This window comes from Canis lupus, chromosome 14, assembly GCF_011100685.1.
Source record: "Canis lupus familiaris isolate Mischka breed German Shepherd chromosome 14, alternate assembly UU_Cfam_GSD_1.0, whole genome shotgun sequence".
NCBI classification, from domain to species: domain Eukaryota; kingdom Metazoa; phylum Chordata; class Mammalia; order Carnivora; family Canidae; genus Canis; species Canis lupus.
The window spans coordinates 30,920,685-30,947,109 of NC_049235.1; the positions used below are offsets into that span (position 1 = coordinate 30,920,685).

Below are 26,425 nucleotides of genomic sequence, written 5' to 3' on the forward strand. Positions count from 1 at the left end.
TAAAACTAAAAAAACTATATATATATATATATATAGTTTTTCAAAGTATATATTCTGAGTTAAGAGAAATGTGAAGGAAATGCAATTTTTCAAGTCTAATGACTCATCAGGATATTTACAAACTGTATTATTGCTTTAAGCATAAAAGTTGCATTTGGAGTTTTTGTTGTTTTATATTCTACCTACATCAGAGTCAAGTATAACTGGCTGGCTTTTGTCTTATCAAATCTTACTTGGCTAATTGCTTAATAACTCACTGTGACCTTAAAAGTTTCTTTTTTAATATGACAGATTAACTTCCCTATGCTTTAATTAGCATCTCACCAATGACAAAAGAAATCACAAAATTAAAGTGAACTCTACTTTCTCTAATCACCCAAATATTTAACTTTCCAATTTACATTTTTTTTACAGTAAGATTCCAAGGAAACCAAACTGCTATTAAATCATATTGCAATCTTCCTGTTCTGACTAATGAAGGCTTGACGCAAATGTTCTTACAGATTCACGTAAGATACAGTCACAGTATTACTTTCAAGACAGTGAAGAACAAAAACTATTATGTACAAAGAAGTTATGGTATTAATGTGAAAATGTGGAAAATGAAGACTCACAGTGAAAAGCCAGATACATCAAAAATTGCAGTTTCTATGTAAATCTTAGCTGTCACATTGCATTGTCCAAAAAGCATGGTAAATGACATAAATGGTGCCATCACTGGGTATTTAACAAGAAAAACCTGATGAAGACATACCACAGATGCAGAACATTGTCCAGTTACAGATGTAGAAAACCTGATTTAAAATTTTTTATTCTTTCAATTTGTAAAAATATTAACAATATATTACACTTAAAATACCATAACATTAAGTGTAAATATTAAAGGATCACGAAAATATTAAGGCATTAATTTCTTCATACGCATAAAATATATTACATCACAATGAGTCTTCCTAATTCTCAATAACACTGAATCAATTTTATTCACATGTCCTTTTACTTTATTCCTTTCCTTCAAAGCCAATTTACAAGTATACTTAGCTACTTTCAATGTATAAGCACAAATGATTCAAATGCTTGTCTACTGATTTAATTTTCCAAAACACAGTATGAAACATAAAAAAGCAGGTATATGGGGATTTATAGCTTACCTGTTAAAAAATACTTAACAATAAAAGAGCTGGCTTTATCAGTTACGTTGAAAAAAATTATTTTCAGAATAAATTCTAAGTTTCTGAATCAACAAATGTTGTACGTGAGAAATCAAAATCAACTAATTTAACAAATGGAAACATTACATAATGACTGAGAATACATGAATTTTTATGTGAACTTTAACTACTATTAACTAAAGTAATGTAAAAATTAAAATGATTTTCTGTTTTCACTATTTTGTTTTTCCATCTTTACATAAATATGGTGACAAAAGGCACCATGGGGCTTTTTTTTTTTTTTTTTTTAATAACACAAGCTTACTTGGGTTTGTACAATTATAACCAAGAAACAATAAACCCTATTTTTAAATAGTCTTTATCTACAAAATTAAATATATTAAAAGATTTGATGAAGGATGATGGTAGAAAATAAATGCAATCACTTTTAAAATTCCATAGGGTGTTTTCTATGAAAATTTTAGAATATTGCTCCTTCTGCCAAGATAAGGTCTGTCAGCATATTAAATTAAGTTTTGGTTGAGACTGTATATAATATGTAAATCTCAAAAAAAAATGTAAATCTCGATAAAATATGTTACTGATGGCTTCTGTTACTGCCCTAATGGTTTGGATACACCTGAGTAAGCAGAGGAGGCTTGGGTGGGCTCAACCAGCTGGCATGTCAAAAGTATAATACCTCTTTGTTAAGTAGCTATTTATAAACTTGTCCTGTAACGTCAGTGTCTTGTTGAGCTTATTAATCATGCTACTCTCTAGAAAAGTTTATGTTTTAAATTTCACTCACAGAAGCCTTAAGGGTTAAATAATAAAGTACAATGACCAAATCCACCTCTACTTCAGAAAAAGGAGTAGTAAAATGTTGTTTTATAACCCAAAAGGCTTAAAGCCTGGAGTTTTGTTTTGTTTTAAAATTATATTTATTTATTCACGAGAGACACACAGAAAAGCAGAGACACAGGCAGAGGGAGAAGCAGGCTCCATGCAGGGAGCTCGATGTGGGACTCAATCCCAGAATCGGGATCATGCCCTGAGCCTAAGGCAGATGCTCAACTGCTGAGCCATCCAGGTGTCGCTAAAAAGCCTGGAGTTTAAAGAACACTGCCTCTCTAGGAAGTGCTCTGAGATGAGTACCTAACTTCCCTACTATGTGCCCCAGCCCTGAGGGCACTGAGCTACTCTTAGAGAGAAGGCAAACCAACAATCCATTGACAGCTTAGGAACAGCAACTTGAACAGCTGGGGCACACAGGAGGGAGGTTAGGTACTCATCTCAGAGCACTTCCCAGAGAGGCAGTGTTCAGTGACAGACCCCTCCAGGAACAAAGGAACTAGCAGGCAGCATCTCCGTCATCTCCAACCACCACCACCCCATCCTGGTCCCTCAGTACAGGGCTACCTGCAGAAACTAGCATAGCACCTACCCCTAACTTGCTTATGCCAAACTCTAACCCTGTGCTCCAGGAGACCTACCCTTCCCAGTCCCACTTGCCTCAATCCTAGCACAGTGGGATCCCTCCCCTGAAGACAAAACTAATCTATGCTCGGACCCCATCTCCCAACTTGGGAGTTTTGTAGAGCCTTGGTTCTGGAAGTGGTAGCGACAGATCTCATCACAAACTGACCAGAGCACACTTATGTAAAACACACCACATTCAGGCCAGGGACCAACCCTGCCCACAGTAAAGAGAGCCTCTGCAGATGACTGGCCTGAAAGATAAAGGAGCCAGGACAAAACAGTGGAGTGAACATAATACACACTGGAGACATTCCTAAAACACCAGGCCCTGGGGGACAGGGAACACTGCACTTAAGGGCACTCCAGGACCTCTTCTTCATAAAGTCATTATCCTCAAGAACAGGAGCTATAGCTGAATTTCCTAACACAGAGAAACAGGCATAGAGACTTAGACAAAATGAGAAGACATAAAAATTTCCCCCAAATGAAAGAACAAAGTAAGGCCATGGCCAGAGTTCTAAAGGCAATAGGTATGTCACGTGCTTGGTGGAGTATTTAAAGAAGGATCATAAGGATTCTCACTAGACTTGAAAAAAACAGTGGAAAACTTAAGTGAGACACTTCACAAACAGATAACAAGGGGACACCTGGGTGGCTAATGGTTGAGCATCTGCCTTCAGCTCAGGTCACATTCCCAGAGTCCTGGGATCAAGTCCCACATCAGGCTCCCCACAAGAAGCCTGCTTCTCACTCTGCCTATGGCTCTGCCTGTGTGTGTGTGTGTGTCTCATGAATAAGTAAAATCTTTTTTTTTTAAAGGGATAAGGAGTAAAAGCAGAGATAAAAGATTCAATACATGAAATGAACAAATCAATGAACCAGAAGACAGTAATGGAAAGTAATCAAGCTGAACAAAATAGGGAAAAAGAATTTTGTAATATAAGAATAGACTTAAAGAACTCAGTGACTCGATCAAATATAATAACATCTATATTACAGGAGTCCAAGAAGAAAAAGAGAGAGAACAAGGGGCAGAAAAATTATTTGAGGAAATAACAACTAAAAACTTCCTTAGTCTGAAGAAGGTAACAGATATCCAGATGCAGGATGTACAGATAACACCCAACAAAATGAACAAAAGCAGATGCATACCAAGACATATTTTAATGAAATTGGCAAAAGATGATGATAAAGCAAAAAATTAAAATCAGCAGGACAAAAGACAGTAACATACAAGGGAAAAGCCATAGATCTATTAGGGAATTTTTCTGCAGAAACTTTTAAGTTGAGAAGGTACTGGCATAATATATTGAGAAAAATCTGTAGCCAAGAATACTCTATCCAGCAAGGCTATCATTCAGAATAGAAAAAAATAAATAAATAAAGACAAACTAAATAACCTCATCACTAAACCAGTCCTGCAAGAAATTTTAAAGGGGGCTCTGTGAGAGGAGAGGAGAAACCAAAAGTGACAGTATGAAGGTAGAAAACATGAAGGCAGTAAAAATGAGTATTTCTATAAAAAGAAACTCAGTCAAGAAGTTCTCAAAATACAGGGATGTAAAACATGATAATATGTACATAAACATGGGAAGGAAAGGAGCAAAGAATGGGTTCAAAATTAAGCAACCACTAACTTAACATAGACTGCTATATGCAAGAGAGGTTATATACAAGCCTAATGGTAATTATATCAAAAACCACTAATAAATATGCAAATATAGTGAAATAAATTCAAATATATCATTAAAGAAAATCAACATACCATGAAAGACAAGAAAGGAACAGAGAAAATCTTGAGAAACAACCACAAAACACAAGTAATAAAATAAAAATGAATACATGTCTATCAGTAATTATTTTGAATGTAAATGGACCAAATGCTCCAATCAAAAGACACAGAGTGACAAAATGGATTAAAACAGATATATTCCAAACATTGCATCCTAAAACAGCAGAATATGCATTCAAGTACACATGGAACGTTTTCCAGAACAGGAAAACAAGCCACAAAACAAGCCTTGACAAATTCAAGAAGATTTAAGTCATACCATGCATCTTTTCTGACCACAACACTAGGAAACTAGAAGTTAACCACAAGAGAAAAACCAGGGAAGACCACAATACATGGAGGTTAAATAACATGCTGCAAAACAATGAATGGGTCAACAGAGAAATAAAAGAAGAAATTAAAAAGTACATGGCAACAAATGAAAATGAAAACACAATGGTCCAAAAACTTTGGGATGCGGAACCAGTTATAAGAGTGAAGTATATAGCAATACAAGCCTACTTCAAGAAGCAAGAAAAACCTCAAAAAGCCTAACATTACATCTAAAGAAGCTAGAAGAATAACAAACAAAACCTAATGCCAGCAGAAGGAAAGAAATAATAAAATTTAGAGAAGAAATAAATGATATAGAAAATTTGAAAATTTTTAAGAAATAGAAGAGATCAATAAAACCAAGAGCTGTTTCTTTGAAAGAAATCAATAAAATTGGTAATTCTCCAGCCAGACTTATCAAGAAAAAAAAAAAAAAAGACTCAATATCACAAATGAGCAAAGAAATAGCAACCAACAACACAGAAATATGAATAATTACAAGAGAATATTATGAAAACCTATATGCCAACAAATTAGATGGCCAGGAAGAAATAGATAAATTTCTGGAAACATACAAGCTACCAAAACTGAAAAAGGAAGAAATAGAAAATTTGAACAGACTGATAACCAGCAAGGAAATTCAATCAGTATTGAAAAAAAAAAACTCCCAAGAAATAAAAGTTCAGAACCATATGGCTTCCCAGGCAAACTCTACCAAATATTTAAAGAAAAGTTAATATCTATTCTTCTTAAACCATCTGAATACATAGAAAAGGAAAGAAAACTTCCTAATTCATTCTATGAGGCCAGCATTTTCTTGACACAAAAACCAGATGAAGAAACCACTTAAAAAGGGAACTACAGACCAATATCCCTGCTGAACATAGAAACAAAAATCCTCAAGAAAATGCTAGCAAAGAATCCAACAATACTTTAAAAATATCATTCACTATGATCAAGTGGTATTTATTTCTGGGTTGTAATGGTGGTTTAATATCCATAAATCAATAAATGTGATACATCACATCAATAGGAGAAAGGATAAGAACCTTGTCATCATTTCAATAGATGCAGAAAAAGCATAAGAAATAGGCTTAGAGGGAGCATACCTCAACATAATAAAGCCATTTATGAAAGAAAAACTCACATCCAACATCATCCTTTGATGGTGAAAAACCAAGCTTTACCCCCAACACTGGGAATAAGACAAGGCTGTCCACTCTCATGACTTTTATTCAACATGGTACCAGAAGTCCTAGCCTCAGCAATCAAACAAAAAGAAAAGGAATTAAACCAGTAATGAAGTAGAACTTTCACTATTTGCAGATGACATGATACAACTGTATATACAGAAAACCCTAAAAACTCCCCCCAAAAACTGCTAGAACTGATAAATGAATTCAGTAAAGTTGAAGGATACAAAAATCAATGCACAAACCTCTGCTGCGTTTCTATACATCAATAATGAAACAGCAGAAAGAGAAATTTAAAACAAAATCCAATTTATAATCCCTCCCAAAATAATAATATACATAGGAAATAAACCTAGCTAAAGAGGTAAAAGACCTGTATTCTGAAAACTTTAAAACACGGATGAAAGAAATTCAAGATGACACAAATGGAAAGACATTCCATGTTCATGGGTTGGAAGAGCAAACATTGTTAAAATGTCTACCTTACCCAAAGCAATGTACATATTTAATGCAATTCCTATCAAAATACCAGCAGTGTTTTTCACAGAACTGGAACAGACAAATCTCAAATTTGTATGGAGCTGCAAAAGACCCTAAATAGCCAAAGCAATCTTGGAAAAGAAAAGCAAAGATGGAGGTATCACAATTCCAAACTTCAAGTTATATTACAAACTTGTAGTAATCAAAAAAGTTTGGTCCTGGCACAAAAAGAGACACATACTTCAATAGAAGGAAATGGAAAACCCAGAAATAAAGCCTTGACTATATGCTCAATTAATCTCCAATAAAGCAGGAAATAATATTCAAGGGGGAAAAGACAGTTTCTTCAACAAATGATGTTGGGAAAACTGGACATCAATGTGCACAAGAATGAAACTAAACCACTTTCTTACACCATACACAAAAAATACATTCAAAACAGATCAAAGACATAAATATAAGACCTAAAATCATAAAAATCCTAGAAAAGAACACAGGCACTAACCTCTTTGACATCAACTATAACAACTTTTCCCTGGACATATTTTCCTGAGAGGCAAGGGAAACAAAAACAAAAATAAACTATTGGGACTTCATGAAAATAAAAAGCTTTTCACAGTGAAGAAAACCATCAAACCAAACAAAAAGTCTACCTATGGAATGGGAGAAAGTATTTGCAAAATGACATATCTGATAAATGGTTACTATTCAAAATATATAAAGAACTTATAAACCAACCAAAAAACAAATAACACAATTTAAAAATGGGCAAAAGACATGAACGTACATTTCTGCAAAGACAACATTCAGGTGGCCAACAGACACATGAAAAAATGTTCAATATTGCTCATTATCAAGTTAATGCAAACCAAAACTATAATGAGGTATCATCTCACATCTGCCAGAGTGGCTAAAATCAACAGCACAAGAAATACCAAGTATTGGCGAGGATGTGGAGAAAGGGCAACCCCACCTGCCCTGTTGAGGGGAATGCAAACTGGTACAGCCACTCTGGGAAACAGTATGGAGGTTCTTTAAAAGTTAAAAATAGAACTTTCCTATGATTCAGCAATGGCATTAGTGGGTATTTATACAAAGAGTCCAAAAATACTAATCCAAAGATACATGCACACCCATGTTTACAGCAGCGTTATCCTCAATTGCCAAACTAGGGAAACAGCCCAAGGGTCTGTCCATTGATGAATGCATAAAGATGTGGTATATACACAATGGAATATTATTTGGCCATAAAAAATGAAATCTTGCCATTTGCAAGGACAGGAATGTAGCTAGAGGGTATAATGCTAATCAAAACAAGACAGAGAAAGACAAATATGATATGATTTCACTCATATGTAGAATTTAAGAACCAAAACAAATGAACAAAAGGCAGAAAAAAAAGACAAACCAAGAAACAGATTTTTAATTAAAAAGAACTGTGGTTATGTGGTTACTAGAGGGGAGGGGGTGGGGGGATGGGTGAAATAGGTGATGGGGATTAAGGGGTGCACTTGCCATGATGAGCACCAGATGACATATGAAGTATACAATCACTATAATGGACACTTGAAACCAATATTATACTGTAAGTTTGCTGGAATTTTAATAAAAACTTAAAAAAAACAAAGCTTTGTTTAACCTCATAGTAAATTTATGCTTAACTGTACCTTTTTCTTTTCTTTTCTTTTTTAAAGATTTTATTTATTTATTCATGAGAGACACAGAAAGAGAGAGGCAGAAACACAGGCAGAGGGAGAAGCAGGCTCCATGCAGGGAGCCTGATGTGGGACTCAATTCCAGGTCTCCAGGATCATGCCCTGGGCTGAAGGGGGCGCTAAACCGCTGAGCCACCCGGGCTGCCCAACTGTACCTTTTTCAATGCAGACAACTGTGTCAACAAATATAAGAATACTTTATATACACATTTCCTAGTATCAAATACTTGACTGTAGATGGAAATCCATTTAAGTATACTGATCCTAGAATAAATTAAGCTTCAAAATAAGACATCTAAAAACACAAAAATAGAAGTCAGTTTTATACTTGCTGGAAACCACAATTTTGGGATTTTAGTCAAACACTTGCCTAAAGTTAGTTACATCAAAATCTTCATACTCAACAAAGATATGGACTCAAACATTAAGATACACCAAAACACACTTGCTATTCCAGTGACAAACTTGCGAGAACAAAATGCACTTGCAAGACATGACATTCATCAAGGAAATGCTTTTATAGAGCCTGAAAATATATAAATGAGACAATACTTTCATGAAAATATAATTTGTTGAACAGCAATAATTGGCATTCAAGTGAAAAAGCAGCACAGAAAGGACTTACAGAATACTAACACTCAGATCACAAGATGAAAAAAAGCTTCATCCCAGAAAAGGAAAAACTGCTATTTCTAGTTAAGTATTCAACCACCAAAATTAACATATACCAAAACTAAACAGTAACTAAACCATCATTGTGAAATCATGACTTGGAGCTTTAATTTTTACTCATTCTCTGGGCATGTCTAGAAACCTGCTATCTCAATATTCTGTTTTTCTCACACTCTCTGGAACTCTCTAGAAGATGATACTGTGTGTTTAGCCCAGCACTGTAAGAGAACATGTCCAGTCGCAACTGTGTGCTCACTCTTCATCGGGCCAGCTGAAGATGCAGTTTTAAACCAACAGAATCAGAACTGGGTAGGCTGAATTTTATAAACTATTTGCTGTACTGAATAAAAGAGCACTAACGAATCTAGTATCCACTACAGCTGTCAGCTTGAGCAGCTCATGACTCAGAGATGCCAAGTGGCCATGCCCGTGCCCCAGAGTGAAGTCAGACTTCAAGAGACCTAGGTTTAAATTGTGCATCTTGCTCTTACTGTATGACCAAGAGAAAAGTAATGAATCTAAACCAGAGTTTACCCATAATAGTATTATGTCTGTTACAATATTACAGTAAAAAAAAAAAAAAAAAGGAGGTAACATACTTAAAAACTTGAGTTTTGAGTGCCGTGTGCTCAAATCCCGGTTTTGAACTTTGACAAAAGTGTATATGCCCAATTTCATATCATCTTTGAGAAAAAAATATATTTACATATGTTATATATATAATGTATGTATAATGTAGGGACAGATACACTGGATCTCAGTATTCATCAATTAGAAGTAGATAAAGTAGTATGGTAGGAGAAAAGAGTCACCTATCCCATAATTTCAATTTTTCAATTCTATGGGGAAAAAATGCAGCTGTATCCTTTAACATATGACTCTATTCAATTAAATTCACTGTTAGAGATGAGATAAAAAAAAAAAAAAAAAACCCGAGACATATCCTCTCACCTTCACTGAATCAATCTAAAAGAGGTTCACACCAAGTTATGGGCAATGCTGAAATCCAATGTCTTTCAATAGAAAATTCAGTAATTGTTTTCATATATAAACTTGGTGGTAAACATCAGACCTAAAGTTGGACTAGAAGGCTCGATAGTCTTTATGATTTCTTTTAAAGATTTTATTTATTCATGACAGACACAGAGAGAGAGGGGCAGAGACATAGGCAGAGGGAGAAGCAGGCTCCATGCAGGGAGCCCAATGTGGGACCCGATCCCGGGTCTCCAGGATCACACCCCAGGCTGAAGGCAGTGCTAAACCGCTGGGCCACTGGGGCTGCCCAATAGTCTTTATTCTTATACTGAATGTAACCATTCATGCTTTATCATTTTCATTATGTTGCAAGGTCCTTAATCCCACTAGTGAGTGACTTAATACATTATCTACTGCATTAACTTCTGAAAATATAAATACTCCAAATTTGAAAACACATGTAGTTCAAGGATATCAGAGAAGGCAATGTGAACAATCTCTGCTTAAGGAAAAAAGATAATAGCTGTAAAAAGAGGTAAACTTCCAAAGACAGAAACTTGTAGTTAAGAATGTATTTTCTATCCTTCTTAAATCAATAATTGCTTAGAACCCTTGGTTATCCTATAACATGGACACGGTGACATGACCTACATCCTTAAGTAGTTGGAGAAACACAAGATGACACACATAAAATGCTTTAAACTTTGTCTTTCACAAACTAAGTACCCAGTAAAATACTGTGTTGTAGTAGTGCCTAGAAAGATACTTTGAACATTCACTAGAGACAGGCAAATAGGTGAATTTGTAACTCAGATCATCTGCTATATATCTTATTTTATTTTGCAATTTTATTTTTTAAAAATCCAAGGGTATTCATTTGCCTATGCCCAGCATTATTTCTCCTATCAGGCCTCCGAGAGAGTATTAGTGCAAATCATACGGGCAGGTAGCAATCCCAGGTAAGCAAAAAGCATCTGGGCTGATGAACACAGTAAGAGCTCTTAATGCAATAAAAATATTATCTAAAAAGAAATGACCTAAGACTCAAAAACAGCCTACAGGGGTGCTTCCATAATTTAACATACAAACCAAGTAGCCAGAGTTTTTGCTAAAAATGCATATTCTGATTTAATGGGGGGGGGGGGGGCACACATCCTGCATTCAGGTTCTCAGGTAATCACAATGCTGCTGATCTGGAGGCCCCACTCCAAAAGGGGAGAAGCCAGAGAGGAGTGGCCCTCAAAGTTTATGAGCAACACCACAATCTCCTAGGAAGTTACTAGAAATGCAAACCTTACAGCATAAGGAAATTTTTTGAGATTATTGATTAGCTGTTTACATGCAGTCAGATTACTTTCCCTGAGAATAAAATAACATTTTGTAAGTAAATTAAAAATAAAAATACCACACTAAAACATGTTACAGAAAAAAACAACAGTCTCTCTCTGTATACAATTTTCAAAACTATACTCACTACAGTAACACTTCAAAGTAGGCTTTTGCATTATAAGAAGCCTGCTCTGATACATTGTAGGCCAATATAATGTGTACAATCTTCAGAAGGACCACTTACCAACTACTCACAGGTTAAATCAGGTCCACTGTACCTACCTAACAAAGGTATGAGTGTGTCAGGAAATCAGACTAGTTTTCTATTTCCTCGTGCTGAGAACATAACCAACCACATCATGGTTTAGTCAACTGCTCCACAGTAATGTTTACACAACGCCTGGCTGATGCGTAAATACATGTCGACATTTTGATTTATAGCTAGAGACGATCTGTTTATGTACACAGATACACAGACCTATAAATTATGGTACATTAATGGTTTGAAATGCAATATTCTTGGGTGCAAAAACCTTGAGGGCTAACTACAAGTATACAATGTCATGACCAGAGAGAAGATTTCAGTTTTGTCAATGTGAAGCCAATTGATTATTCAAAATATGAGGGAAAACCTATCTAACAAACTTATGCATTCAGAGTTGAGATTAGCATTTTCTTCAACTTCTGATTCTGAATTACAACTTCACCTCTCTGTCAAAACCTAAGCACACAGATCTATTCTTCATCAATTTCGAAGGTGTCAGTAACAGATGGTGAAGCCCCACACTTGCTTCAGGATCGGCACTGTCATTTTTGCCAGAACCACAAGTTTTAACAGTGTTTCTGTGGGACACATCTTTGATGTCGCATCAGGAGGAAGGGAGGGAGGAAGGAGTGCAGAGTGCTCCTGGCATCTAGAGCAAAGCATGCTGCTCAACAATCTGCAGTGGTCAAAACAATCTTGAAAATGAAGAATTACCTGGACTAAGATACCCAGGCTGCTGAGATTCAGAAACACTGAATGAAATGACGGAGGCTGTAAAGATAGGGAATCAATGTCCCCTGTGTGTCATCATTACATTCCTAGTACAGTGTTCAGCACAACAACAAATATTTGTTGATTATTAAATAAACTACCTCTGTGTAACTGTGAGGCCTAGAGATGAAAAACAACGATAAAGGGATTATTACACATGTTGTATCTAAATTACAAAACAAAACTGCAATCATTGTCAAAACTGAAAAGGAATTTAACAAATCGTTTAGTCTTATTTCTATACTTTGGGGGAATATCTCAATATGAAAGATGCAATATAATGGACTGATATGGCAGTGTTATGGGGGTGGGGGGAGCAGGCCTCTGAGTAAAAATAAATATCTAAAATTTATTAAAATCAGTTTTTACTTCTAAATAGTGTTAAGGTCCTATATTTTTCTTAAATTAAGTATTTCCTTTATAAAAATTAAAACCAACATGACATAACTAGTAAGTGATATTTCACAAGCAGGAAATGTAATTATTTTCCAAAAAACAAATCAGAGACCTCTGTGGCCTACAGGCATTTATGCTTCTGAGAATTCTGGGATTTAAAATGTCATGAGAAATTCTAAACCGGCTTACATTTTTGAAACACAGGAACTGACAGTCACAAGGCCAAACATACCCTTAATAATCGATTCAGCTGCATACAGATCTCGTTTGTAGGTCACCTAAAGGACAAACAAACCTCATTAGACTTAACAGAGCAGGAAGGAATGTGAGAGCAATAAAATTATGCCCCAACGGAAACAATTTATTTTGGAAAAACTGTAAACACGTAGTACTGACAATTTCTAAATTATAACAACAATACTAAGTTCAGAAAAATATATTCTATTTCTGCAAATTGCTGAATACTGGTTTTTGGATCTTTAAACTGAGGTCTTATGTGGCAGTGGTTATCAAAATCTTATTAATATGAGTAAACTATTATTTCAAAGATGACGTGGTAATGTTCAAAAAGAAAGTACTAGCACTACTAGTTATCACTGCTTAATAGTAAAGTTTTATGTCGTAAGGAAGGAAGGAGTATGTGTAACAAAAATCACTAAAACATATTTTTAGTTGAAATGAGGGAATTCTCAAGGATTAATTCACATCAAGGGAGACTTCCTTCTGAACTGAAGGAAGCAGATAATCTTTATGTAGATAAGGCTCACCTTTTAAGTTTTTTATTAATATGTGGATCTCACAGAGACGATGGTAGCTCTGTGTACGTAAGAGCAATCATTAGCTTCTCTGACGAACGCACATCCTCCTTCTAACTGTAACCTGCCATAATCCTAGCGCAGAGATTTCCCAGAACATATCCTATGAGCTCAAGCACAGAATATGTCAGATGTGTGGCAGTGCAGAACGAGTTATGTCAGAATTGAAAAAAAAAAACCTAGAAGATAATGCACTATATTAATAAGTACTATAAGCTTAGGAGTTTGTTCATCATCAAAGTGCTGAGATGATTATGTGGAAAAGTACTTACCAAGGGAGTATTTTTCTGTGTCTATAATTCATATTTTTTTCCTTCAGACTATCTCATAACTAGACTTGAACAAAAACTTTGTTCAGCTTAAGCTGCTCAGGGCACTTCTACCCAAAATAGATCCCCCTGCTATGCCTTTATCTTGGCAGGTAAAACCTGCTGCAAAACATTATCCTATAACCCACAATTAAAGTAGTAGCTAACACATAAGATAGAAAATTGGGGTGCCTGGGTGGCTCAGTCAGGTAAGTGTCTGAGTCTTGGTTTCAGCTTAGATCATGATATCAAGGTCATCTCTCTTTCCCACACCCCTCTGCCCCTTCCTCCCATGCTCTCTCTCAAATAGATAAACCTTTTAAAAGATGTTAGATAGAAAATCGCTTGAGCCTTTAACTAAAGTATTAAAGTCAAATATGACATTATTATATTATTGATAAAACAAGCACATGCAAACCAAAACTAGTACTATAGTTACTAATCCACAATTAGATTCCAGTATTTGGGCAGAAAATAGAAAACAGACATTTAAAGGTCCATGCTACATATTTACCAAATTAAATAATATGCTAATCTCATTCATTCGTTCAACAAATATTTATCTGATAACTACTGTGTTCTAGGTCCTGTTCTAAGTTTGGGGAATATAGCTATGAAAAGAATAAGCAAAATTCCTTAACCTGTGAAAACAGTATTTTGACAAATTTTCCTGAAAGAATTCCATTAGGTAAGCTTTTATTCTGTTTCCTTGAAAACCTAAAGTTAACTAGGTAACTGAAATCAGGCTTCAGTATTTGTAATTCAAATGAGAAAATAGTGTTTTTCTTTAATGATTTTCTGCTGTGTAGGGTAAACTCAGAACTGAAATAGGAAGAGATCTAATTACCATTATTCCTTTATATTCCTTCTGGCTTTAAGGAGTAAAACCACATTCAAAATTAAAATACAGGAACTGTGAAAGTATCTTATGCTTCCCCCCCGGCCCCCCAGAGATCTTAATGATGAATTTAAGTTAAAAAATTGGTCTCGAATCCTAAAATCCCTTTTCCAGCATTCTTGAAAGACCAGTTTTTTAAGACTTACCAGCTTTGCATTGCAATCAATCTTAGTAAGATACATATTTGTATCACCTAACGGCCTTTTCTCCACTGTTATTAAATCATTTACTGAGTAAACAAGTCAGACTCCTAAATTTCCATTGGTCTACTGTTTCTTGTAGGCTGTGGATACCTACTATACACAGATTAAAGCTTTTTTATTGTTTACTAATACCTTCTATATAAAGCCTTATTTACTACTTCAACTCCACCTCTCACCAAACACAGATTTAATGAAAATAAAGTACAAAATGTTTCTCACAAACTGGTAAAGTCCTGCATGTAAAAATAGCTGAATTTTTTTCTAATTGAAACAGTTAACTTCAAAGAGAACAGTACTGGAAAATGTTGCAATTGTAAATTGATGAGTTACACTTTTTCTGTCAAACTTTTACAGGAATATGGGTTGCCCTCTCCTTATTTTTTTTTAATTTTCAAAAGTTTATTAAATGAGTTTTGAAGTTGATTTCCTTCTGTCTGCATGATCTGTAGCTTTCTTTTGACCTTGCACAATACATTATGAAAATTAGTTACTTTAAAAGAAAAAAAAATATCAACCCTTTAGTGATGGAATGGAGCCCTCAATCCTCTGATTCACTCATTTTCATGCTGCTTGCTCAGTAGAGACTCAGAAGCCACCTAAAGACCAGGGCTCAGGGCCTCATGCCCTTACCTAGTCAAGCTCAATTTTTGTCTCTTTTCTTTGTGCTTCTGTACAATATTTCATCTGAGTCAGGTATGTAACTAAAAGAAAAAAAAATATTCAATAGAAGAGAAACCTAAAACTCAGAGCCAGAGCAACAGCCTTCTGACACGGAGCCCAGGCTTATCCTCAGCTACCTCAAGGTGGATTCTACAGGACACTAATCGCACCTACTTGTGTCACTCTGTGTTGACACTCAATAGAGTAACTTAGACTTTTCAGAGCCTAGTTCAGTTGGCCACCATCTTAATGTGAATCAGAACACTTAGTCCCCTCTTTCATATCTTTTAACTTATAAGAAAATGAGTATGTAGCTCCAATAATCAGAAGTCAGAGAATTCTAAATTTTTAAAAATACATTTTAAGCTGAGTGAAGTAAGTCAGTCGGAGAAGGACAAACATTATATGTTCTCATTCATTTGGGGAATATAAATAATAGTGAAAGGGAATATAAGGGAAGGGAGAAGAAATGTGTGGGAAATATCAGAAAGGGAGACAGAACGTAAAGACTGCTAACTCTGGGAAACGAACTAGGGGTGGTAGAAGGGGAGGAGGGCGGGGGGTGGGAGTGAATGGGTGACGGGCACTGGGGGTTATTCTGTATGTTAGTAAATTGAACACCAATAAAAAATAAATTAAAAATAAATAAATAAATAAATAAACAAACAAATAAAATGTGAATGGGAAAGAAAGAAAAAAATAGAAAAAAAAATACATTATAAGACACAAATTCAGATTTGGTGATGTATTTATTTTTTTCCATTTCATCAATTAGGTCTATCTAGAAAATATTTCTTTCTTTAGACTAGATGACTAAATGAAAACCTCTAAAAAGAAAATGGTCACCACACTGTTTTTTGAGATTAAAAAGAAGTGAGACTATTTTGTTCTTAAAAAAAAAAAAAAAAAAAAGTACCTCTCATCAAAAGAATTCCTGAAAAGTCCGTTATTTCAATAATATGTGATGACTCAAACACTTCAGAAACTCCTCCTAACAAGTATTTTCAGACAATGGAACACAGTTAAATTTCTTCAATACCTGGTTATAAATCTTTTATGCTTTAAGGAGAGTAAAACAAAAAGAAACAAAAAGCCTGTTCAAGTAGTTCTATATAGTAAGTGAGCAAGTATTTAAGTATATTGGGACAAATATATGGTACAATTATCAATTAAAGGAATGGAAGTTTTTATGTCCACTAGATGAAATTTTGTCAAGTAACAGTGTGCTCACTAAGGCCTGGCAAGGCAACCCCTCAGGGAAAGCATGAGAGCCAATTCCTATCCCAGAGATCAATCCTGTTTGCCTCTGTGATTGGTTGTCTTTATCATGGGGAGTAGGGAATGTCCTCTACCCTACATGGTGATTTAGAGCAATTAATGTTTCCTCCAGGCCCCAAAGGAGACATTGTAAGAGGGGTGATATAACTCTGAACATTTACTTCTACAAAAAAGTATGTAAAATACAAAATAACTCTCCTGGGATTTCTGGTGACAGTTCAAATAGTCCTACATGCAAGGCCTGAGACATTTCTAGGCATTGCTCACACCACTGCCCAGGTGAACTCCCTGACTTCTGAGGGGCAGGGGAAGGTATTCTGGATTTGTATTTTAGAATCCTCCTTTGCTTACTTTATACAAAGTATAAAGTAGTAAAATGCTGCCTGAAATGCATTTTTCACCATTTCAGGATTTATCAATCATATGCCAGCCACCTGAGTTCAGTATCAGTTTCAGCCTCATTGTACTAAACCTTTTTTTCAGATTCAAATTTTTAAAAATGGTAGCACTTTTGGTTTTAGTATAGAATTAGAACACTAATTTTTAGTGTAGATTCCATTGCTTTGGTTTCAACAGAAAATGAAAAACTCTTTTATCCATACAAAATGTCAAGATCACAAAATTAAATGAGAAGCCTATACTGAAGACAATTCAATGTCATGAAGAAGCTCAAGAGGACTAGAGCAATAGCTAGGAAAGTATCAGAAGAAAATAAAAGGGTGGTAGGAACAGAAAATGATGAGACAGGATGCAGGAAGAGTAAACAGGAACCCTGAAACTGCCATACTTGCATCAAAATAATTTCACTTCAATTATCAGAACTACTTAAAAAGACCTCCGAACTGCCATTTGAAGGACTTTTTGCCCAATCCATTGCATTACATGCCCTTTTGGAATCCAAGATCCCATTATTCAAACATTGTAGAGAATGGGGCTCTTCCAACCCTCATCCCTCCCAGTTTGTAAAGCAATACTGAATGATGATCCCTCAGGGCCTACGTGTGTGGAATGTTTATTAACGTCCTAAGGTTCCTGTAACAAAGAACCACAAATTGGGTGGCTTCACATTTATTCTCTCACACTACTGGAGGCTAAAATCTCAAATCCAGGTGTCAGCAGGACCAGTGGTATCTGAAGACTATTTATAAAAGAACACTTCCTGGCCTCTTCCTACTTTTCTGTGCTTGCCAGCCATCCTTGGCTTTCCTTTGCTTGTAGATGCAACACCATAGTCCCTGCCTCCATCCTCCCTGGCATTCTCCCTTCATCTCTCTCCCTCCTGCTATTCTTCTATGTTGAGTTCAGGGCCTATGCTATGCCAGTATGACCTCAACTGAACTTGACGAGACATGCAAAGACACTTTTCAAATAATGCCTCATTCCCAAGGGCCAGAGTTAGAACTCAAACAAACCTTGATAGGGGGTACAATTCAACCCACAAGGGCATTATAAAATGATTCACCAGGGAAATGAGGAGAAGCACCGGGAAGCCAATGCCTGTTTAGTGCACGGACACTTGGTGCCCATGAAAGAGAAGCAGAACACCAGGATGTGAGAACTAATATCGTGTTGAGAAAGCAGTAAAATAGGAGATTTCACTAAAGAAAATCTAGAACAAAATTGAAATAAATTTGTGAGGAACAAATGGAAAATTTCAAGAATAGTGTGTTACTTTCCTCTCATCTACAGGTCTCAGGGTGCTTGATAATTTTCAAAAAGGCTCTGAACACCCACAGACATAGATCACCACACACCCTAAGACAACAAAATGAGGCCAGAGTGTTAAATGAATGTGTTAAGAACAATAAAACTTGTGAGTTTCCACTTAGTTCTCCTCTTTCCTGAAAATCGTCTACCCCACAGTCAAAAGGGGTTGTACAGAGATGTGAGTCAGGATCTGTAACAAAACACCTAGCTGGTGAACACTATAGTCCTCACAATATGTTTACTATCCTCTGAGCCATAGATAGAAAAGGATACACAAAACAAGTAAAATGTTTTCCCTTCTGGGTTGAAGACATTTGGAAATCCTTAAAAGAACAATAATACTACATGAATTTTCTTTACCAGGCAATAGTCCAGACATACGAATATTTGGTAATTTCAGAACATTTTAAGTCTGTTTGAGACGATCTGAGCATGCAGCGAGGAGCATGAGGTTACTGTACAAAATACCTAATGAACTTATAGGGCTTTCTGTTTTGTTTTTAAGTCAATGAGAAAATAGGACTCTTTCCTTAACAGATTTACATGGCTGCTTTCTAAAGATTTCATCCCTTATTCAAAAGCAGCAATACTTCAAAAAATAAAACCACCCTACCCTATTTTAGAATCTACTTTTCAGTTCAACACATTTCTACCTTCAAAACAGAGGAAGGCCACACTGTGAAACACTCCAGTTTCCATGGGAAGTTTTACTAGGGTAGTGCTACAATCACTTTCACTCCCTCAAAAACGAAGTTTGTCATTAGGAGTCAACCTTACTATATTCAAGAGTCCAACTCCTCATTGGGGCCACTAAGTGGGTCCAGTCATCCACCCCACTGAGTCAGAACTATGGCAGATTTTCCTTAACCCAGTTAAGTTGGAGTTGCCACCCCCAAGGCCTAGAACAAAATGTTGCTACTGTGGAAAGGGGGGTTACATCCTCAATCCAATTAAGTTTAAGGCAACAGAATATAAGAATAGAGAGAGAGAGAGAGAGAGAGAGAGAGAGAAGAAAAAAATTGAGTAAAACCATCTTATCAGCTAAAATGGAATTTTAATAAATTATCTAAAAGTGAATTTTCTGGAAACCAAGACATAGAAACCATACATACTGTGATGCTCAGAAAACCCAGTGAAACTCTTAATGCCTGTAAGGTATACATACATACATACCCTTATTCCTCAAAATACTGTTTAACTCTGAAACCAACGAGTTTTATACTACTCCATTTTCTAAAGCACCTGGGAAGTGTTTAGACTCGTAGAATGTATCTTAGGAATGACTTATAAGCACAGCCAAGAGCCAGAACAAAATTTCAACTTCCTTACCTTCCAGAGGTCAGGCGATCCTTCCACAAGTTTGGCATGAACATGGCCATACTTTAAAGCCAATTGCAAACACTCAGTTCCAAATTCCAAGTCGTAGTCACTACACTGGGCAGGAAAAAAAAAAAAAGTTTAAATATATTTTTAAGTAAATCACTTTTTAAAAATTTTATAATCAAGCTATAAGGACAACCCCCATGGACATTTATATTAAGATTTTTGCATGCCACAGCTTTGTTTCATTTTATTATTTTACATATCAATGCAGGTCTTAAAAATTTATATTTTGATTCTGAACACAAAACATTTCAATATTCCATTATTAGACAAAAACGGAAAGGCTCGAGGCACCTGGGTGACTCAGTTAGTTGAGTGTCTCACTGTTGGTTTCAGCTTAGGTCATGATCTCAGGGTCATGAGATCTAACTCCGCAGTGGGCTCTATGCTCATCAGGGAGTCTGCTTCAGAGTCCCTCTGGCCTTCTCCCTGCTCTTACACATGCATACACACTCTCTTAAATAAATAAATCTTAAAAGAAAAAAAAAATGGGAAGGCCTCTAGTAGATTTAGTTAAGTATAAGCAACATTTTTAAGCATTTTAAGCAAAACCATTAAAATGATCAATGTAATTCAGCTGAACAATACTGTGTGCCTATGCTGTCCAAACCCTGTATTAAGGGCCAGTATTTAAAGATAAAGGAGACATGTATTATGTCCTCAAGGAACTCAAATCTTAGACTGATATATAACAGACTATGACAGATGAACACCAGAAGAATATCTACAAGTAGACCAGGAGATAAAATACTTATTTCTGTGTGAAAGCATTAGAAAAGTCCTTTCAGAGGAAATGATCTCTGATTTCATTCTAAAGACTGAATAAAATTGGAGAGAGGTAGACCTTTAGGGCAAAAGGTGGCATACAGAGTTTCAGACACCTGACAGATTTGTGTTTTAGATCAAACATACCCAGATAAGAAAGACTGCAGGAAGGCCACAGATATCATCATGGCATTTAGCATACATTGCCAGTGCTGTTTTGCTGTACTAGAAATTCCAAAATTCTAACTGCAATGTTTTTGTTAAAATAATGGACAAGAAAATAGAACCATCAAATGTACATAATCCCAAACTGACTAGAATTGTCTCTCAGCTTAAATCTTCTCTTCTAATATACTATTTAACATCACATATTTCTTAGACTTTGTAATTTTTTTTTTTAGTATTTTTTTTTTAATTTTTTTTATTTATGATAGTTACAGAGAGAGAGAGAGAGGCAGAGACACAGGCAGAGGGAGAAGCAGGCTCCATGCACCGGGAGCCCGATGTGGGATTCGATCCCGGGTCTCCAGGATCGCGCCCTGGGCCAAAGGCAGGCGCCAAACCGCTGCGCCACCCAGGGATCCCCGACTTTGTAATTTTTTTAAAAGTATTATCAACATTAGTTATATTCAAGTAAGACAAATTTTGTTAAGCCTCTTTTTTGTACTTCCAACCACTGCATAGACTATTCCAGCAGTACGTAAACTCTATATACGATAAACAGAATGCTTCCTTTAACACGTGGTCAAATCCCAAAGATGACCAGCAATAACTCTCTTCCTCATTCTTTTTAAAGGCAAGATAGTTAACACATTTGTGGAAAGCCTTAAAAGTGTTCACAAAGTACATACTGAGAGACCACCACAGAAACAGGTACTTCCTTGTTAAATGGGAAAAACCTCTTGTCTTAGGTGGTGGAAAGAGAATTACTTGATGCTATACTCCTACCACTCACATGTTGTACCAGCCAAGATGGCAGCAGCCTATAAACTGTAGGAAGTCTATAGGATACCAGTCACTCTGGTATGGGAATGGTAAACAGAAAATTCTGGGTCAAGTATATATGAAACACATATTAGAAAGGGAGGTGAAGGAATCTTGGCAAGAAGAGTTGCATGAATGTGTCACTCGTTGTATGCAGTACTACTACAACTATTTGTGGGGGTTTTGGTGGTTCAAAAAAGTACATGCTTAATAACCAACTAAATTCTGAATTTCTACATTTCTCAGTAGCACTGATGATTTCTACTCTTGTGTAAGATATGGAAAGCTGGAAAAAATGTTCATACCTTAAGAAAAATCATATGAACTACAAAATCCTAACTTCTTCTTGAAGGCACCAGAGCTGAGGTCACAAGATGAACAAAGAGCCTTAAATCTAAGAAAAGATATGCCTCACCAAAGGATAGAGAGGATGCCATCACCCGTTCACCTATGGTACACAACAAGAACAAGAGACAGCAGATGCCAGAGAGCAGGTAAGAAGAAACAAACAGATAATTTCAAAATATTGGTAAGTACTGAGTTGGGGGTGATTAGGAGAATACAGAACCTCTGTGAGTCACATACTCAACAGGAGTGTTTTCACCATTGCAGGCTCCCCTTCAGTAACCTACTACTACAGGCTCACAAATGGTATATTACTCTGAAGGTGACTGTGACTACATCTACATTCTAAACTCATGGCCTACACTAAATGTTTTTAAGTTAAAAACAATGGTAAGATAAAATAATTTAAAAATGAGAAATTAATACAAAGGCAAGCAAAAGAAAACAACATATGGAACAAATAGAAAACAACTAGCACAATAGATTTTAAATCAAGAAAGTTAATCAGTGTGTAACTGTTGAAAATTTTTATCTTTATCATCCATCATGGGGATCATAGTGATATCACTGTGTACAACATACACACACTGATGCTAAGAACCCTCTGCCCCCTAAACTTGCAGCCCAAAAGATGTTAAACAATATTCCACACAAGGAGAAGCCCTGAGTATACTGCTGTCAGAGGTCCCCAAATACAGTCCATCTCAGTCATGTTACACTGAAACTCAAAGTCAAAAAGCTCCACCTACAAGCGGAGCTACCACCAAGTAGGTAAAACCTACCAAGTGCAGTCTTCAACACATGAACATGAGAAGAAAAGCCAGATTTAAGTGAAACCCAAGACTAACGTGAAATTTAAGGTCAAAAAGGCAAAAAATAAAATCTTTTGGAGGAACTCTGCAGTTGAAAAAGAGACCAGCACGAGAAAGTGTTTATTCTCATAAAATAGGATGTTATTTAAAAGGGTGGAAAATAGAGGGGAAAAAAAACAGTGACCACAAAGTCCAATATGTTAAAAAAAAAAAAAATCAGAACAAAAAGAGTAGGAGAAAGAACTAAGTATTTCAAAAAAATTACAATAATCAAGAACATGAGTTTCCAAATTAAAAAGTCTCACGGAATGTAGAAGCTAATGAATGAAAATACTCCAAACCCAATTAATAGCAGCGACAAAAGGTCTCCTATAAAGCAGGAACCTAAATTTGTTGAGACATAATAGCAACAATGAAAATTAGAAAAACCAAGGAATGGTTCCTCCATTATTTTGAAGATAATGATTCTCAACATAAAACTGTACTTCAAGAAAACTTATTTATCACATGTAAGGATAGAATATAGATTTCTACAAATACTGAAGGTCTCAACAGAAATTTAGTTTCTGCACTCTTTTTCATTCCAAGTTTCTTAGGATTTGTTTTTTTTAGAGCAGTTTTAGGTTCTCAGTGAAGTTGAGTAGAAGGTATGGGTATTTCCCACATATCCCTACCCCACTCCATACTCACAGCTTCCCCCACTATCAAAATTCTACACCACAGTGGTCCATTTGCTAAAATCGGTGAGCCTACACCAACATATCATTATAACTTCAACACCACAGTTTACACTTGGATTCCCTCACAGTTTTTACTTTTTTATGAGTTGGCACAAATACATAACAGTATATATCCATTGTTTTGGTATCATAAAAAGTACTTTCACTGTATTAAAAATTCTCTGCCTTCCTATTCATCCTACTTCTTGCCTCCAACCCCCATTAACCATTGGATTTTTTCCTGCTTCCATAGTTTTGCAGAAATCATTTACTTATATTCCTGTTAGAGTATGCAGCCTGTTCAGATTGGCTTTTTTTTTTTAAACATAACATCACACATTTAAGTTTCCTCTATGTCTTTCAAGTCCTCATAGATCATTTTTTTGCCCTGGATAACATTCCATTTGCTGGATATACCATAATTTATGTATCCATTCACCTACTGTGAATCATCTTGGTTGCTTCCAAGTTTTGGTAATTATGAAAAAAGCTGGTATAAAACACATGTAGGTTTTTGTGTGAAGATAAGATTTCAACTCATTTGAGTAAATATGAAGAAGTGCAATTACTGTATCATATGGTATGTTTAGTTTTGTAAAAAAACAAAAAAACAAAACAGACCTGTCAAATGGATGTGCTATCTTGAACTCTCACTAGTGAGAATTCCTGTTATTCCATATCCTCACCAGCATAGGTGTTGGCATTCTAAACTTTGGCCATTTGAATAGATGCATAGGGCTATCTCATTGCTTTAATTTGTGTTTACCTAATGACATGGGGTGTGGAGCATCTTTTTATGTGTTTATATGCCATTTTTGTATCTTCTTTGATGAGCTACCTATTGAGGTTTTTTACCTTTTTGATTTTTTCTCTTATTTCTGAATTATAATTTTTTTTTAATGTTTTGGATAAGAATCCTCCATCACATTGGTCTTTCACAGGTATATCCTCCCACCTTTTGGCTTGTCTTTCTTTTAGGATGACCTTGGCAAGGCACAACTTTTTTTTTTTTTTTTTTTTTTTTTTTTTACAACTTTTTAATTTTAATGGAGTCCAGCTTATTAATTCTTTTGTGGATCACGCCTTTGGCATTTTCTCTAAAAAAGGTATCACCATACCCAAGGTCAACTAAGTTTTCTCCTCTCTCCCAGGAGTTCTATGCTCTACATTAAGGTCTATGATCCCTTCTGAATTTTTGTAAAGGGTAAAAATTGTGTCTGGATTCATTCTTCTCATGTGAATGTTTACTTGTTGCAACCCTATTTATTGAAAATACTACCTTTGTTCCATCGTATTTCCTTTGCTTTTTTGACAAAAATCTGTCATTTACATAGTTTATTTCTGGGATCTGTACTCTGTTCCACTGATTTGTCTATTCTTCCACCTACCAGTTTTCATAACTGTAGCTTTACAGTAAGTCATGAAGTTGACTCAGTCCTACAACTTTATCCTTCTTCAATATTGCACTGGCTGTTCTGCACTTTCTGACTCTATATAAAATCTAAAATCAGGGATCCCTGGGTGGCGCAGCGGTTTAGCGCCTGCTTTTGGCCCAGGGCGCGATCCTGGAGATCCGGGATCGAATCCCACGTCGGGCTCCCGGTACATGGAGCCTGCTTCTCCCTCTGCCTGTGTCTCCGCCTCTCTCTCTCTCTCTCTCTCTCTCTCTCTCTGTGACTATCATAAATAAATAAATAAATAAATAAATAAATAAATAAATAAATAAATAAATAAATAAATAAAATCTAAAATCAGTTTTCATCTACAAAAAACTTGCCAGGTTTTTTGTTGGAATTGCTTTGAGTCTACAGACCACATTGGAAGAACTGATATCTTGGCAATATAAAGTCTTCCTATTCATGAATACAGAATAGATCTCAATGTATTCAGTTCTTTAACTTCGCTTAGAGTTTTGTAGCGTTCCTCCTATGGATCTAATACATAATTGGGCAGGTTTATAAGTATTTTATTTTGGGGCCACTAAACCCAAATGATGTGTTTCAATTCAAATTCCACCTGTCCATTTCTATTATACAGTAAAGTGGTGGACTGTTGTTTAACAACCCTTAATTATCCATCTTTTCTACAATCACTTATTTTCAGTTTAATTCTTCCAGGTTTTCTTCCAAGACAATTATGTTACCTGCAAAGAAAGTTTTATTTTTGCCTTTCCCACAGTACTTATTTCCTTTTCTTATTAACTAAGAATTCCAGTGCAATGTTGATAAAGGAAAGGCGAAAGAGTACATTTTTGTCTTGTTGCTGATTCATGGGAAACTTCTAGCTTAGCATTAAGAATAATGTTAGCAGGGGAGCCTAAGCAGTTTGTTGGTTGAGCGTCTGACTCTTCATTTCAGCTCAGTTCATGATCTAAGTCCTGGGTGGAGCCCCACACTGGGTTCCCCACTCAGCAGGGTGTCTGCTGGTCTTCCTCTCCCTCTGCCTCTGCTTCTCACCCCACTCGCATGCACATGCACACTCTCTAAAATAAATCTTTGAAAAAGAAAAAAAATTATGTTAGCTGTAGGTCTTTTGTATATAAATTGAGGAAGAACTCCCTCTACTCCTACTTTGCTAGAATTTTATGAATAGGTGCTGGATTTTGTCAAATACTTTTCTTGCATCTTTTGAAATAATTGGTTTTTTTTCTTTTTCAGCCTGTGATTGTGATGGATTGTAGTTGATTCTTTTAAAGATGAACTAGTCTTGAATACTTGGGATAAATCTCAGTTGGCTAAAGTCTTAAATTCTTTACATACATTGTTAGATTCCACATGCAAATGTTTTGTTGAGGTTTTTTTCATGTATGTTCATGACATAGTGATGGGTTTTATTTTCCTGTCATTTTTTTTTAATTTTATTTATTTATTCATAACAGACACAGAGAGAGAGAGGGGGGCAGAGACACAGGCAGAGGGAAAAGCAAGCTCCATGCAGCAAACCTGATGTGGGACTCGATCCCAGAACTCCAGGATCACACCCTAGGCCGAAGGCAGGCGCTAAACTGCTGCGCCACCC

At 35.8% G+C, this 26,425-nt stretch overlaps 1 protein-coding gene across 1 annotated transcript in view; it reads right to left on the minus strand.

The window, feature by feature from the left end:
* The window catches only part of CRPPA (CDP-L-ribitol pyrophosphorylase A), a 292,641-nt gene that overhangs the window by 176,455 nt on the left and 89,761 nt on the right, over positions 1-26,425 (minus strand). The window contains exons 5-6 of the mRNA XM_038556990.1: positions 19,729-19,833; positions 12,763-12,808 (exon numbers count right to left, since the gene is read on the minus strand). Coding sequence (XP_038412918.1) covers positions 12,763-12,808; positions 19,729-19,833 — 151 coding nt within the window. The remainder of the gene's footprint in view (positions 1-12,762; positions 12,809-19,728; positions 19,834-26,425) is intronic.